At 47.4% G+C, this 16,947-nt stretch overlaps 1 protein-coding gene across 2 annotated transcripts in view; it reads left to right on the forward strand.

Moving 5' to 3' along the window:
* Nucleotides 1-16,947, forward strand: part of Lrrc49 (leucine rich repeat containing 49) — a 48,789-nt gene that overhangs the window by 21,765 nt on the left and 10,077 nt on the right. For both annotated transcript variants that reach the window (XM_013011990.1, XM_013011989.1), the window contains 4 exons: nucleotides 1,012-1,073; nucleotides 7,063-7,210; nucleotides 13,732-13,815; nucleotides 15,551-15,711. In XM_013011990.1, coding sequence (XP_012867444.1) covers nucleotides 1,012-1,073; nucleotides 7,063-7,210; nucleotides 13,732-13,815; nucleotides 15,551-15,711 — 455 coding nt within the window. The remainder of the gene's footprint in view (nucleotides 1-1,011; nucleotides 1,074-7,062; nucleotides 7,211-13,731; nucleotides 13,816-15,550; nucleotides 15,712-16,947) is intronic.

The following is a 16,947-nucleotide window of genomic DNA, read 5'->3' on the forward strand; positions in this document are numbered from 1 at the left end:
AGGGATCAAACCCAGGGCCTCATGCATGCAAGGCAAGCATTCTACCACTGAACCACCTTCCCAGCCCTCATAATATCTTTTAAATATTGGTCACAATAATAGGTAAAATATTTATGCTTACAATTTTATTATTCAAGCTCACATAACTGGAAATGACTATAAATTAAAAAGATCTCTTATAAGAGGTGTGGTACTTTGGATGGGGGTAAGGGTGGGGATTCTAGGTATCTCAGCTCAGACAGGGCACCTCTGGACCTCCTTTGTGGAGCTTGCTGCTTGATGAGATGCTTTCTGCTTATCAGAACCGGGGACTTCTGCTGGTAATTACCTTTAAAGTCCCTTGGGGGTAAACATTGCAGTATTTACGAAGGGTCAATGTTTGGTGGGGTTTCTTTGTTTTGCTTTGTTTTCTTTTTCTTTTTTCCTTTCTTTTTTTAACAGCCACATCTCCAGCAAGGACCTCTGCTGGGGCTGAGATTAGAGGTTGCCTGCTGTGACCTGCTTTGGTATTGCTAGGGAAGTTGTCAGAATTGGTTCATTTATTATCTGAGTGGTATATTCCAGGTGGTTTGAGACTCCTATGGGGCGTGCAGCCCTGGAATTCTAATTGTGCACATTGAAAGCAGAAGGCGTTCCCATTGGCTTCCTTTAATAGTGACTTTCCCCAAGTGTTTGATGGTACTGTGTGTGTGTGTGTGTGTGTGTGTGTGTGTGCTTGCGCGTGCACTACAGTAAATGCTGACGTAGCATTTTGGCGTCTTGCCCAAAAGCATGCCTAGGAGGCCAGCGGCCGCCGCCTCCTGCCCGCCCTGCAGTCCTCGGGCTCTGCCTCCGGAGCACTGCAGCGCGCTCTGCAGAGGTGCCGAGCCCTCCCACTCCCTCTGCAGTGGAGATGGAGCTCTGGGGCCCGTAGAAAAGCAGCGTGCGCCCAGGCTGCAGGACATGGAAGTGGCGAGCGAGAAAGGATTCTCAGCCCTTTAGCTGACACATCTTTGCTTTGTTCCCTTCCAGAGAGATGTGGATAACCTGCCCTGCCTCCAGCGCCTGTTTCTCAGCTTCAACAACATTTGTAGGTAAGTGGGGGACACTCCCCTCCCCCTGGTCATGTGGAACTAACTCGCTTGTGGTCTGAGCATGAACAGCCCAGAGAATTTCACTGACATGTAAGGTTTTACATTTGAAAATGGTGAGAGAGCTTTATGCCAAAGTTCTTTGTGGAAAAACGGAGCTCTGTGTGCATTATTACCTCTAATGCCAGAGCGAGGGCATCGGTGCACAGCGACCTTTTTTATCTTGTACTTGACAGTGGCTCTTTGGTAACATGCTGGGGCCGGGCAGTTTCAGCATGCATTCTGCTGTCCTTCGTTTGACACTCTGTGCCCTGGTCAGTTGCATTTGAATTTCTCTCATCAGTTATCCCCCACAGTTCGTCTGGCTGGGAAGCAGTCTTAGCAGAGAGGCTGTATTTGTCACTGAGCTGCCTGCTAATTAGGCCATGGCTGCCTTTTGCTTGGTGTCTGCTTAGAATCAGTGCTCTTGGAGGTGGCCTATAGGAACATGCAAATGTTGTTTTCCAGATGTTTAAAAGCACAGTATCCTTTCTATTGTAATAATAGCTCATTCAGTGCCAGTGTGGGAGATCTCAGTGCAAATTCACTTCTCAGTGCAAAAGATCCTTCCTCTTCCCCCTTTCCCCTCCTCCTCCCTCTTTCCCTTTCCCTCCCCCTCTTTTTCACCTTTCCCTTTGCTCTGGTTTCTTAGTTTGAACTAGGTTCTTCCACTGCCCCTCTGTTCTTTCTTGGTTTTATGAGAGAGAAGAAGTTAAGTCTGGAAGAGTTCAGAGCCTCTCTTCCAGCGATGGACCTGTGCTTCTGACCATAAAGCCAGCACCATCTCTGTGTGTCTCCTGGTCATTGCTTTTCCCCTCGTTGTGCCTGGTGTGATGCCCGCGCTGTCTCTAGAAGGCAGAGCCAGCAGGAGGCAGAGTTCATTTGCTCTTCCTTCTCCGCTCTGTAGAAAGATTTATTTTCTGTTAGACTGTTCTGTTCTTCACTGTTACACTGACTTCGGTAAGCTTGCTGCTGAGATTGATGGGACTTAGTATTTATAACTTGATTGCCCAGGCCGTGGAGGCCTGGGTGAGTCAGCAGTTTCTGGGCACTTGTTCCCAACTGACCACTGCTTCCCCGGGGGTTTCCGGCCAGGTTCAGCCAACGCCTTCCCCTGGTGTTTCCGGCAAAGTCGATTTTCCACTGCTTTGTTGGCACACGTGGTCAGGAAGTGGCATGGTGAGGACAGGGCAGGAGCGAGCCTTGAAAATGTTTCTGAACACCTTAAGACACTGGTATCTCAGCGAGCCGCTGTCGCCCTACTGTGTGCTGGCATGGCAGAGTTGCCAGGATTCATCCCAGTGACCCAGAGGCAGCACAGGCCGAGGAGGACAGGAACAGCAACGCATGGCCCCTGTTAGGGCTCCCCTGGGGGAACCTCAAATAGCATCTGGCAAACGAACACGTCCCAAACGGCCGCAGGACCTCCTGGGCCCTTGCTGACTTACTGGGTTCTGAGTGGGCCATTTGCATCCAATCAGGTGTCTGGTGTGGAAGCTCAGAAAGTTCCCAAATCTGATGTCACCTGTGTAACTCCAGTGTGGGCACTCGTAGGGGGCAGGGGCTCGTGGCGGATATGGTGGACAGTTCGTGAGTGGCAGGTGTGGCAGGCAGTCTGTGGGTGGTGGGGGCGGGGGCAGTCCACTCGCGGCAGGTGTAGTGGGCAGGCTACTCATAGCAGCTGTGGAGGACAGTCCAGCCATGGTGAGCGTGGCAGGCAGGTTCCTTTCATCCCCTTTCAGGTGCTGGCCTCTAGACAGGAGCACAGTGCACAGCTGCATGCAGGATGTCGCAGAGATAAAAGGCTCTTCTGTATCTGTGTGTTCAGTCCACCGGTGCCTCTGCATGGTTATCTAGGTAGGGACAATGTCTGGGGAGGGAGATGGGCACAGATCACCAGTTACAAGGCAGTGTGGGAGAGTTAGCTGTGGACATGGAGGCCTCAGAGGGCAGAGCGGGCTGCACACCAGCTCGGGGAAGGGAAGTGGAGAAAGCCTGCTGGGGCAGGTGGTGGCTGAGCTAAGTGTGTTCATGGCTGTGAGCCAGCAGCGTGCATCCAGGGCCTGTGGAAGTCCAAGGCCTCAAGGTAGACAGCCATCTGTCTACCTGATCAAGATAGGAGAGGCGCTCCATCACCCTACCTCCATGACTCCCATTCATCCCACCACCATGACTGTCCATCTTCCTCTCCCATGACTCCACATCCTCCTCCATGACTCTCCATCATCCCACCGCCATGACTGTCCATCTTCCCCTCCATGACTCCACATCCTCCTCCATGACTCTCCATCATCCCACCGCCATGACTGTCCATCTTCCCCTCCATGACTGTCCTTCCTCCTCCATGACTCTCCACTCCACCACCATGACTCCCCATCTTCCCCTCCATGACTGTCCTTCCTCCTCCATGACTCTCCACTCCACCATCATGACTCCCCATCTTCCCCTCCATGACTGTCCATCTTCCTCCATGACTGTCCATCACCCCACCCCATGACTCTTCATCTTCCCTCTATGCCTCTCCATCCTTCTCTTCCATGACTCTGCCCTCCGCTGAGACTCACATTTCTCAGATCCTTGTTAGTATGTTGAGGACCAGCCCACAGCTCCCCCTGAGTCTAGCTCACATCTGTTTCCTTCTTGGTAGACAGAGCAGATCTGCCTTACCCACTGCCTTTCATTCCACTACCAAAGTGTTAATGTTTGGAGTTCTGCTTTGCAAGCTTTGCACTAGCTGTTACAATACATCAGTGTTTCCTGCAGCTAGGCCTATGTTCATCCCTCAAGATTTGTACCTTTTTCTGCAGAAGGTTTTTATATTCAGGAACAAAGGGTTACAGTCCTTTGATGTTGTTTTGTAACTCAAAATGTGTCTGATTTGTCAGGCTGGCTCCTGTCATCTTCCATGATGCCCTCATCTTCCTCTAAGTTCTTCTTGTGCTTTTCACTTTTGGCTGTGTCCCCGGCCATTCACAGAAGGAACTGTAGTTCCTGTGGTGGAGAATGGTTCAGCCAAGGCCCTCAGTGCATTCTCATTACCATCCCTTCCTCATTTTTTTTAAAAGAGAAGATTGTCTGGCATATAAAGTTTGCCCTCTTGTCCATAGTGCTGTCCTGCGCTGTGTGTGTATCCCTCACTGGTGGTGGTCATGTTGGTTTAGAAGTGCTCCAAATTACCTCCAGTGGCTGCTTGTCAGCGTGTTCCACTGTCCGTTTCATCTTACTTGGGGGGCCCAGAGTGACTAATAGGAAAGTTCTCACTGATGCCTACGAAAGAGCTGAGCTTTCCATTGTTTCGGGGTTCCTGAGAGCATACTGATACTGATGCCACAAGCAGGTGAGCTTTCCATTATTCCAGAGCTCCTGATAGCATATGGAACATCAAAAGTCAAAATCCTTTTGCCAAAGTGCCTAATTCATGGTGGGAGCTTTCTACTTGGAGAACAGTAACTAATATTTGGAATTGTTAGGTTAGTACATGGCATACCCATGTACAAGCATGAGCATTTGACTTTTTTTTTCCTCTGTATTTTGTTAAGTAAGCATAAAAGGGGCTGGCATGTTCTCTTCCCTCTACAATTGGCCTTCAGGCAGTTAGGGACAGACTGTGCCTCTCAGGATTCTCCACAGACAGGAGGTGGGAGTGGTACTGGGCAGAGCCACGGGGGAACTGGGAAAAGATGGCAGTCAGATGTGAGTTAAATGTCAGTGTTCAGAACAAAGTTTTTGTTTCGTTACTCTAATGAATGTTCTTAACACCTGCATATGTATTACATATTATATACATTATATACATATAAATGTACATCCATACATACACACAAAAAACAGAAGGAGGAATAGAGAAGAGAAACAAAGAAAAATAAATTTTTTAAGAGCCAGTACTCCACTATACTCTTCTATTTCCAGGTTCTTGTTTTTTTTCTTAGGAAGTCTGACTTTGATTTTCTTTGGCTAGATAGGCCATAATCCTCCATGAGCCTGCATTTGTACTTAAGAGTACTGTCTGGGCTGTTTACTGGTCAGATGCCTTGCAGATGGAAATGGAATTTAGTGAGGAATCTCCTGGACTAAACAAACAGATTTATTATTACTCTACTATAACCATTCAGAGCACAAAGACTTCTGTCTGGTGTCTGCCCTGGCACCTGGTCCGGGAGCTAGAGTGAGGCCGGAACCAGCTGAAGCCAGCTAAGGCTGGCTGTGCTGCTCCCTCCCTGGGCCTTCTTCTTGTACTTGAAGCCCTAATGAGCTTCCAGATGACTCTATTTCCTGGACATGCAGTTTAAGCCTGTTTCATTCCTTGCCTAGCATCACTCAGTCACTAGTAGATGAATCTGGTTGATAATTGTTGGGCCTATTTTATTCCCCAAAAGAATACTTGAGACATAGAGATGCGAAGTTGTAGGTACTATGACTTTATTTTAAAATTATGATTAGCAATGAGACACAAATCATATTCTCTGATTCTCTGTTCTGCACACTGTAAATACATAGAATAAAATAAATTAGAATTTAATGAAGCTATCCAATTTTTCTATGCATTTGAATATATCCTTTGTATTTTTAATGCATCCATTTGATTAGTGACATCTGTATTTGTATATTACAATGATTTATGAATATCATGATCTTTTAACTGATCATTTCAAAACCAATGTAAGAAAAACCCGTTAGGGGCTTTTTGGCAGTGATTCCCTTTGGAATCATTTTGTTCATCCTAGTCTATTCATTCATTCAGTGCACACAAGTACACACCTATTTCCTACTTACTGCATGGTAGGCGGAGTCAGGTGGGTCAGCTGATAGGGTGTGTCCAAGGACTTGGTGATTTCCTCAGTCTGGCTGTGCAGCATTACCGTCTCCCTTAGGTTCATTTTAAGATTGAAGTGAGTGAGGCCACCCTGTGAGAGCTGGAGGAGGAAAGGATCCTAGTAGCCAGCGGCCACTGGGGGCAGTGTTCCAGGCAAAGAAGATGAGAAGGGGAGTTGTCAAATGTGTTTCCATAAATCTTGATTTTCTCTCAACTGACTTTTCGGAAGTCATTTCTATGTAATAACATGCAGTCATTGTAAATAGAGTCCAATACTTTCAACAAAGTATATAGCATATGACCACAGCTGCATTTGTTGGAGGGACCTGGATGCCCTGCACTGCTCCTTCATCACCAAAGTCTGTCCATCCCAGGCCAAACTCCACCAGTATCATGGGCCTTGTTCACCTCCGATACTACAGTCCAGTCTGTAGTACCATTTTGACAATGACCTACTGTTTTTCCCTTTCACCCTCCATATCGACCTGATTGTGATTTTCCTGAAATGCCTTTCTGATCACATCAAATCTCCTGGCTTAAAATCTCCAGTGACTTCCTGCTTCCATCTCAGTAATGGCTTTCTGGGCAAGGGGGTGTGGATGGGCACTGACATGTATGGACAGTCACTTACATGTGGTCAGTCACCAGTGTGTATGCATGATCAGTCACACACACACACACACACACACACACACACACACATTTCCTGGGCTTCTCAGCCAAGGGCCTAAAATTAAAATGCACACTGGGCTCCAGGTTATTTCTGTAATCCCACCCTCCAGTCAAAACTCTCAAGATTTCTTGGCGAGAGGCTGACTTAAGGCTGTCAAATGCCATGCAGGTTTGAGAAGCTTCAGGAGTGAGGGGCCTTGAGTGTCAGGACAGCAGGTGGAGGGGTCCTAGGATGGACAGACCATCATAATACGCCCCACCTCTGGGAAGACATGCAATTGCCAGCAAGCGTGACCCCACATGGTTAGCTGGTGGTAGCGAGTCACTGGGCTGGGCATTGGCATCGGGGGTTTGGGAACACTGACTCATCTTCTCCAAATGTTGTGCAGAAAGTTTATAGACAGCTGTGGAGGTAAGGATGGGCGGTGTGAAGGCTGAACTCTAATTTGGTGTCTGCCTCCCCTGCAGCTTTGAAAGTGTTGCGTGCCTTGCCGACTCCACCTCGCTATCCGACATCACTTTTGATGGCAACCCCATAGCTCAGGAGTCATGGTACAAGCACACGGTTCTTCAGAACATGATGCAGCTGCGCCAGCTCGACATGAAGAGGGTCACGGTGAGCACGGCCAGCTGGGTGCCCACGAGACCCATGGCCAGGGTGACTCGCGGGCGGGAGGGGCATCCTCAGGATTGCACACTACTTCAGGTGCCTGGTAGCAGAGTTTATCACTGTGTCTGCCTGTTATTCTTGCTTCATTTCTAACCAAGACCATGGGAATGAGGAGTATGGACTTGGATGAGTGACATCATGGGTGGTCGGGAATGAGGTTGAGTGTAAAACCTTGTGTGGCTGCTGAGGTGCGCCATATGGATTGTGGATAGCTCTTCCTCTCTGTCTCTACTTGCCTCTCCTCTCCTTCAATATTTTAGCTGCCACCTCTCCACGCAATGTATGGTGTTTGGGGATAGAAACTTGCCAAGAAAACAGGAGGTTGGCATTTCTTTTGATTTTTTTTTTTTTGTCAGTCATGGGGCTTGAACTCTGGGCTTGGGCGCTGTCCCTGCGCTCTTCAGCTCAAGGTGAGCGCTCTACCGCTTGAGTCACAGCACCACTTCTTGAGGTTGGCATTTCTGACACGAGGAAGGCAGCTTCCCCTTCAGTGTTAGAACTCATTCTTCATTCTCAGGACCTTGTAGATGTCCCAAGTCCCTAGCCACCTGCTACAGCTAGCAACACGCGTGCTCCTTCCTGTCCCTGCCCGTCTTCGCAAAGCTGAGCTTTCATTGTGTTTTACCACTGGATCATTGGTGATAAAAACAAGTACCATGCCCAGATTCGTGTGGAACAGGAAATAGGGGGTTGGGTCTGGTCTGGGGGTCAGCTGGGAAGGCTGGGAAATGCCTGACAGGTCCCACACAACTGGTGAAGTCAAATACTTTGCTTGGAGCTTACATGATGTTTTCAAATGGCCACTAGATGGCAGGGATGTGTCTGAGCCTAGCTACTTAGTGAGCAGACCGTGAGGTTTCTTCTGCCCAGAGGCATTGTGGAAGCTCCTCTCCCTCCCAGGCACCTTGAAGCCACTGGCAGCCTCTGCTGCCCCCATGGGCATGCACACACTGCCACTGGAGAACAAGGTGTCCTGCGTTCAGGACAGTGTAAAATCCTGTGTGTTTAGGTGTACCCATGCACACACTCATGCACTCACGCACATGCACATACATGCTCATGCATACACACAAAGCAAAAGTAACTCAGAGCAAGGCAAGCCCTGAGTTACAGAGAAGCAGAACACATCCTGAAATTCAAATACTTGGAGTAGCAATGCAGACAGAGGACAGATGTGTGGAGAGGGTGGAGCACCGGGGAGAATGTGGAGGAAGGAGGTCTGACAGGTGAGGCCTCAGGTACTTGGTATCAGAAGGAGGTTAGACTCTTTTTTTAAGTCTTGGGCATATGGTAGGTAACACAGTTGGCATGGGTAGGAGCCCGGGGTGATGAGCAGGTGCGTGCAGGGGCAGCTGTGCCAGGCGTGGGGTCTGGACAAGGCTATGCTGTCTGTCATGGACCAATGTCTGTATCTTAGGCATGAGGGGGTTTTATCTGCGCAGAGTGAAGATGAGTGTGATGGCACTGATGGGTAGACAGGTTTGAATCAGGCCCATCCAGGGCAGGGATTGGCAAGGTTTACATGCAGGGGACCTGAGCACTTAAGGGCTATAGTGTCTGTGAACAATTTGTAGATAAACAACCATGCTTTCTTCTGATAAAATGTGACCGGCAGTGGACTGGTTTGTGTTTGGCCAGAGCTGGGAGTAATCGTGAGACTGTTGGAAGTTGGATCTAGACGTGGTGTAGGCTAGCAGGAAGCCTGAACTGTGAAGTAACCTCCCCACACAGGGATGAACAGAATAAACTCAGCACTTGCCCAGCTCTGGCCTCCACTGGTTAGAGATGGCATGTGTGCACTTCATGGATTGGCCACTAGGGAGCAGCATGTGCCCACTAGAAATGTTTGTTGGCGTTTTGAATTGGGCACACTTGTGCCTACTGTGGGGCGTAACACAGAACACACACAAGATGCCTAACAGTTCCATAACTTAGAGACCCAGAGAAGTCTCAGTATGATGTCAGTTGGAGCAAGCCGAGTGCAACATGGGTTTCCTGCCACCAGTAGTGCAGAACAGGGCATGGTCGCTCCACTCGCAGGCCACATCCACGACATCGGTTTATGTAGCAGTCAGGCTCTCAATGGGGCTTTTAAACAGCATTATGAAAAAGAAAAAAGATAGGTCAATAGAGATTGGATAGCCCACAAAAGCCTAAGCATTGGCTGTATGACTCTTCACAGGAAGGGTGCACTGACTGCTTGTCTAGAAAAATAACAAGAATCTAATAAGATAAAAGCTAGATGGTACCCAGTTGCTAGTGGTAATCCGGTAATCCTAGCTACTCAGGAGGCTGAAATCTGAGGATCACAGTTTGAAGCCAGCCTGGACAGGAAAGTCCGTAAGACTTATATCCAATTAACCACCAGAAAACCCAGAAGTGGTGCTGTGGCTCAAAGTGGTAGAGTGCTAGCCTTAAGTAAAAGAGTTCAGGAACAGCACCCAGGTCCCGAGTTCAAGCCTCATGACTGACCAAAAAAATCAAAGATTGCGAAGGTCAGACTTCACAGTGAGGGCCAACACCCTAGTGACTAGGTGTGGAACCAGCCCTGCTGGAAGTGACACGCACCACTGGAACAACGGGCTGAGGGTTAATGGCTTCAACACGGTTCCTCTGTGAACCAAGGGGAGCCAGGAGATGGGCGTCTCGCAACCCCTGTGGTCAGATTTGCAGCCTGGGGCATTGCTAGAGAAGATGCAAAGAGGGCTGGGAAGGTGGCTCAGTGGTAGAGCGCTTGCCTTGCATGCATGAGGCCCTGGGTTCGATTCCTCAGCACCACATAAGGAAAAAGAAAAAATGCAAAGAATGGTGGCAGTGACCCTGAGCCCCACGCTAGAACCAGGCCACAGAAGCCAGCCAGTCTTTGCATGAACTTGTTTTGTCCTCAGCTTTCCAAGATAGGCAACAGCTCACCACAGACAAAGCCATTCCTGCTGGTTAGTTAGTGCTGACTAGTTAGTGCTGGTTAGTCTCTGTTGTAGCAGACACAACTAGTTAGTGCCGGCAAGGCATGCTTCTCTCCCTTGTCTCCCCGTGGGTCACAGAACCTGTTTTGTTGGTGACACATTCCATCACAGGAAGACTTAGCCACACACAGAGGGTTGAAATGCTGCTCCTGGCTTGCTGAAGGAATCAGGAGCCCACGTCGGTGATGGTGTTACCTCAGTGTGACCCCCATGTTCCACTCTGCCCCGTGTGTGACCACAGACATTCCTGAGCCAGCAAAGTGAGGCGACATGGATTCCCTAACATCAGAAGAGATTGTTTTCCCCAAAGTACTGGCTGTCTCTTCTAGAACAAAAAGACCTTTGGTGTTTAAGTGTGCTTTAATAGTCTGTAGACCCAAGGAAAACAAGGGCTGCTTATACACATCTATTCTGAAGTCCTGAAGGCCAGTGTTAAACACACATTGCCAGTTAACTTTTAAACTTCTGCATAATAAAGTGCTGCCCATATTAGGCTCTTATTTATTTTGGAACAGAATTCTTCCTTATAATATGTGCACTGTGGTAGAGCTGTAATCTGCTACAAAGTATAATCTAGGTTATTAAGAAATATATTAAATCATTGCACTGCTTAATTAACCTGAAATTCTTTCTGAATCGGGTGTAAAGTAAGGAGAAAGGCAGTATTTCTGATACCAGATTGACCCTTCTCCTCCCTTCCCAAGCTTTGTAAGGAACATGGCTTTGGTCCCAGAGTTAGACTCGTATCATGAAAGTGCCAGAATTCTACAGTTTTTTTTCCCCTCCTTACCAATAGATTTATAGCTTATCTTCACAATTAAGGGTTTTATTTCTGAATTTAGTTATTCCATAATAACTGAAATAGTATAGGTATCAGGTCTAAAAATGGCTTAAGACACTCAGTATTTAAGTTGGCTTGGTGAAAATCCACTTTTCCAAGGTTTAGGTTTCCTTTTAGAGCCCCACTGCCTCCAGTAGAAGCTGGAGTTCTTTTAGACAATCTTATGAAATCATCTGGGAAGCATGTGGACGGCGTGCACACCGGTGCCATTGGAATAAGCAGCCCACAGCTCATCCACGCACGGAGGGGCCACAAGGAGGGGCCCCGCACTGACAGCGAGGTTCTGCTCTTCTATGCATTTTTATCCAAATAGGTTATACTTCATGGTTTGCTTCACAAAACAATTCAGAGTGTCCAGGCCAGCTTTGCGATGCCATAAAATAATGCTAAATTTCTAATTTAATTTCTAATTTTATCCCGGTCATGGGGCTTGAACTCTGGGCCTGGACGCTGTCCCTCAGCTCTTCAGCTCAAGGCAAGCCCTCTACCACTTGAGCCATAGTACCACTTCTGGTTTTCTAGTGGTTTATTGGAGATAAGGATCTCACAGACTTTCCTACCTGGGCTGGCTTTGAACCATGATCCTCAGATTTCAACTTCCTGAGTAGCTACAATGACAGGCGTGAGCCTCCAGCTACTTAGTCTTTAAGAATATTTATTTTCGTTATTGTAAAAGACAATTTAAGTGCACCACAAAAATCACATCCAATTCAATTCCCCTTATAATAACTGAATTATATGGCAGATAATTACTGAACTCGAATTCCTCCTTTCTCATCTCTTTAAAATTATAGAAATAAATTTCCTTATTATTAAAATAAAAAAAAGCAAAAGCTTCCATTTCTAACAGGATACAGTTGTGGTTCTGGTCTTGGTCTTCTCTCTAGTAGTGACACAGCATGTTGAAGACTTACAAGAACCTTCTAGTAGATTGTCACCTTCTTTTTTCACCCTGAGATAGTTTGTGTTTGTATGATTTTTAGTGAAATGCTTTAAACTAGGTCTCCAGATACATGTTCGGTAGACCAGCTTCTGGAGCATGTTTTCCTTACGATTCTAGTACATATGCATGTGTGTATATAATACATATACATTGTGTGTATATGTGTGTGTGTTTGTGTGCAGGATGAGGTCCATCCATGAGGGTCTGGTCAAACATGTACCTGTGGTGGGTGTGCCCATTGGTGCAGGATTGATGGAGGACCACAGGCAAACCCAGCAGTGGCCCCTGGAATCTGCCCGCTGTGGCCCCACAGTTCCAGTTTGGGGAGCATTGAACAGCTTCCTTGTATATTTAGTGGTTTGCTCCTTAGCAGAATGCCTGCCGCGTACCTGCTGTGTGCGGGGACTGGCTGCATGAGGCAGGTGGCTAGAATGGCTGAGGTCTGTGACAGCACTTGACTGTCTCCACGTTCGCTGATGTGCAGTTCCACCCTGTGATCTTGGACTGAGCACCATCTAGTGAATTTCATTGCATTGCCTGTCCATTTTCTTTTTCTTTCTTTCTTTCTTTTTTTTTTTTAAACATCAGTCATGGGACTTGAACTCTGGGCTCAGCTCTTCAGCTCAAGGCGGAGCACTCAACCACTTAAGCCACAGCCCCACTTCTGGTTGTCTGGTGTTTTATTGGAGATGAGTCTCACCGACTTTTCTGCCCGGGCGGCTTTGAATACGATCCTTAGATCTCAGCCTCCTGAGTAAGTAGGATTAAAGGTGTGAATCACCGGCACCCAGCCATTTTCATTTTTAAGAGTTCTACTTCATTATTTCTAATGGGTTACCTCCCCCCAGGCCCCATGTTCTATAAAGATATTTTCAAGCTTATGTATTAGGAAGAACTTGTTTTCTCAAGTTATGGCGTCATTTTCAGCACCTGCAATTTTTTTTCTTACTGAGGAATTTAAAGTGAGATGGTTGTAATTTACTCTGTTACAGTTTTACATTCTTAGTGGGCATGAGGACTCACAGCTGTAATCCTAGCCACTCTGGAGGCACAAAGCAGAAGGATCACAATTGGAGGCCGGTGCAGGCAAAACGTTTATGAGACCCCCATCTCAATCTATAAAAACCAGGCAGCATGGCACATGCCTGTCACTCTGGCTTTGCTGGACATGCACATAGGATGATTGCATATATTTGAGGCCCTATTCCTCAAAAATAAAGCAAACAGAGGTGGGGAGCATCTCAAGTAATAGAGCACATACCTAGCCAAGTGTGAGGCTGTGAGTTCAAACTCCAGAACAACAAACTTTAAGAAAATGACATTCTTCAGGGAGGAAAGATGACATATCCTGATAGAGTGATGCATGGTAATTGCTGAATGAACACACTAGGGTTATGACTGGTTCTTAAAATTTTGTAAACCTAACAGTAATATATCCCAGTCCCCCCACCCCCGACCCCGCCAGCTTTATTGGAGTATGATTGACAAAATTACAAGGAAAATGTGTGCCAAGAAAAATTACCCAACATGGCTGGCCTTTCCCACTGCTCGCTGCCTGCTGTCCTGCTGTGCTCAGCTGCTCAGCGTTGAGAGGAGAGCGTTAGGAGAAGAAAGGCTGAGACCTCGCTGCCTGTCAGGTAGACGGTGACAGCCAGGCCCAGAGTCACCAGGGTCCCAGATGGTGACGCTTTGTAATCCCCTTAAACCTGTTTTCTAGGAAGAAGAAAGGCGTGTGGCGTCTGTTGTGGCCAAGAAAGAAGAGGAGAAGAAGCGTGAGAGCCATAAACAGTCCTTGCTGAAGGTCGCTGGGGCCGGGCCTGCGGGGCCTCTGTGTGCATGCCTCCCCCATCCCCCTGCTCTAAGGGTTTGCGCACATGCAAACTCTTGTGTGTGTGTGTGTGTGTGTGTGTGTGTGTGTGCGCGCGCGCGTGCGAGCACGCATGTGTGTATGTGTGTGCCAGTTTTTTTTCTCTCTCTGACTCTTGTTTTTCTGCCAGTCCTGGGGATTGAACTCAGAGCCTTGAGCTCTCAACCTGGCGATCTTAACTCATGGCTGGCACTCTTACCACTTGAGTCATGCCTCCAATCTGTCATTTTGCTGCTTGCTTAGAGGTGGAGTCTCATGGGCTTTCCTGCATAGGGTGGCTTTGAACTGCAATTCCTGCAGGTCTCAGCCTCAGAGTAGCTAGGATGACCCGGGACCTCTGTCCAGCTTTTTCATTTCTGTCACACAAGTATGTACTTACAGACAGTTGCTGTGTAGAAATACACCTGCACTTAGGAATAAAATGTATATTGTAAAATATACACCAGAGCTGGTATCCTACCCAGCTGATTCTCCATGGGAAAACAAAGCCACACCTCCAGTCCATTATTTTGCTGATTAATTTGAGATGGAGTCTCACGGACTTTCCTGCCCCAGCTAGCTCAAACTCTGATCCTCAGATCTCAGCCTCTTGAGTAGCTGGGATTACAGGCGTGAGCACCAGAGCCATTTGGATATTGGTTTTTAAACCTCACATTCTATCTTTTTATTCCTAACACCAATACAGTCAGGCCTGCCAACCCTTGACCCCACTCCAAAGACACAGGCCTGGGGATGAGGTGAGGCTTGAAAGTTGTCTAGGTAAAAATGAAGCCTCTTAAAGCTTGGGGTGCACTACCCTGACACATTGCTGGAGGTCAGAATTCATTTCTATTCTTGTAGAACGGTGCTAAGGATCAAGAAACCCTTCATCCTCGCACAGCTCCTTTCGGTAGTCTGGCTGCTGTCTGTGCTTCATTTGAAGGCATTGACGTTCATGATGTGAGACCTGAAGCCCGGATCCCCTCTCTCCCCCACCCCAAGATTTTCCCACCGTAGTTGTTGTCATTATGGGTCAGGACAATTAAAATAGGATCACTCTTCTATTTAAAGACAGAAGCATATAAATTTCTTTCTCTTTCTTTCTTCCTTCCTTCCTTCCTTCCTTCCTTCCTTCCTTCCTTTCTTCCTTCCTTCCTTCCTTCCTTCCTTCCTTTCTTTCTTTCTTTCTTTCTTTCTTTCTTTCTTTCTTTCTTTCTTTCTTTCTTTCTTTCCTTTTTTTGCCAGTCCTAGGGCTTGAACTCAGGGCTGCTTTTTGCTCAAGGCTAGCACTTTACCACTTGAGCCACAGCACCACTTCTGGCTTTTTCTGCTTATGTGATACTGACCAATCAAACCCAGGGCTTCATGCATACTAGGCAAGCACTCTACCACTAAACCTCCTTCCCAGCCAGAAGCATATAAGTTTCTGTGCAATTAAATTTCAGGTAGTAAATTTTCACTCCTGAGAGGATTGTAAATCATTTTTAATAAAATTCAGTTCCCAAGAAGTAACTATTCATATATAATTTTTCTTTTGGGATGATAAGCCATTACTAAGATATTTGAATGCACAGGTAGCTGCTTGTAAGAAGCAATCTTGCTTAACACATTATAAGATGGTATAAACAATATGCGCCTAGAATTTTCAACATTTGCGTTCTGTTATCCCTGTCACAACTGCCTCTTCTAGGAGAAGAAAAGGTTGACGATTCACAACGTAGCCAGGAAGTGGGGCCTGCAGCAGCAGCGCATCGCCAGCCAGGAGACGAGGGGTTCAGACTCGCCGCCCCAGGACCCCTGCCAGGTCCCGCTGGACAGCAGCCTCATCTCTGTCCTTCCAGAGGAAACCGGGTAGGCTGGCACCCATCCCTTCGCCATGCCGGGGGAGGGGGGGGAGGAAGAGGGGCCTGGGGGGGGGAGGGGGGACCATTTCATCTAATTATATATCTAATTATTCTAAGACAGAAGAAGTTTAAGCAGTTGGAAAAACTGACAATAAAAGGCTGAACTTAACATTCTCATGGGAAAAAGTCTAGATGACTTAATACAGCTGGTGGCTCCCTGCCCAGGGCCCTCCACACCCGTTCCGCCCTCCATACCTGCTCCGCCCGCACCACCTCTGTCCTGAGCCACAGCCCCACTGACTGACTTTCTCCCTTTCCCATTTGCTTCTCTGCTCCCCAAACAGCACTCCGGGCCCTACTGCCCAGCCCTGCCTAGCTAGCATCCTCTCACTACTAAAGCTCCAGGGACTGCACTGGACCACCTCTCCTGCCCCGAACTGCTGTGTGATCATGGTCACGCATAATAATAATGTACCATGTCACGAGAACAGGAGCCTTGGTTTTCCTGTCCTCTGCTCTATCCCCAGCAGCCAGCACAAAACCTCAACTGAGGGTAGTAACGAAACAAAACAAGCCTACCCTGCCGGTCTCCACCTGTTTTAAAGTTCTTTTTAAAATTTATTTTATTTTTATTTTACATTAAGTAGTTGTACAAAGAGGCTTCAATTCCGTAAGTCAGGTTGTAAGTACAGTGCATCTTGATCAATGTCACGCTTACCACTGGTCCCCATTTTAGTCTCAGCCTTTTCACTAGAAAGGTCAAAGTCCTGAATGAAGGATGTACTTCTGCTATTCTGCCATTTCTTCTCTCTCATATATCTTTTTTTTTTTGGTTCCTCCATAACTTTCTGCTTTTGTAACTTATTCTTAGTATTTTTCTATTGGTGTGTGTGTGCGTGCGTGTGTGTGTGTGTGCGTGTGTGTGTGTGTGTGTGTGTGTGTGTGTGTTGTGAGACTTGAACTCAGCTTGGGTGCTGTCCCTGAGCTTTCTCAGGCTAGCACTTCTAGCACTTTGAGCCATATCACCATTTCCAGTTTTCTGGTGGTTAATTGAAGGTGGTTTCACAGACTTTCCTACCTGGGCTGGCTTTGCGATCTGCAGATCTCAGGCACGAGCCATCAGTACCCGGGTTAATGTATTTCCAAAGATTATTGTTTGGGGGCTGGGAAGGTGGCCCAGTGGTAGAGAGCTTGTCTTGCATGCATGAGGCCCTGGGTTCGATTCCTCAGCACCACATAAGCA

Source organism: Dipodomys ordii, unplaced genomic scaffold, assembly GCF_000151885.1.
Source record: "Dipodomys ordii isolate 6190 unplaced genomic scaffold, Dord_2.0 Scaffold15, whole genome shotgun sequence".
Taxonomy (NCBI): domain Eukaryota; kingdom Metazoa; phylum Chordata; class Mammalia; order Rodentia; family Heteromyidae; genus Dipodomys; species Dipodomys ordii.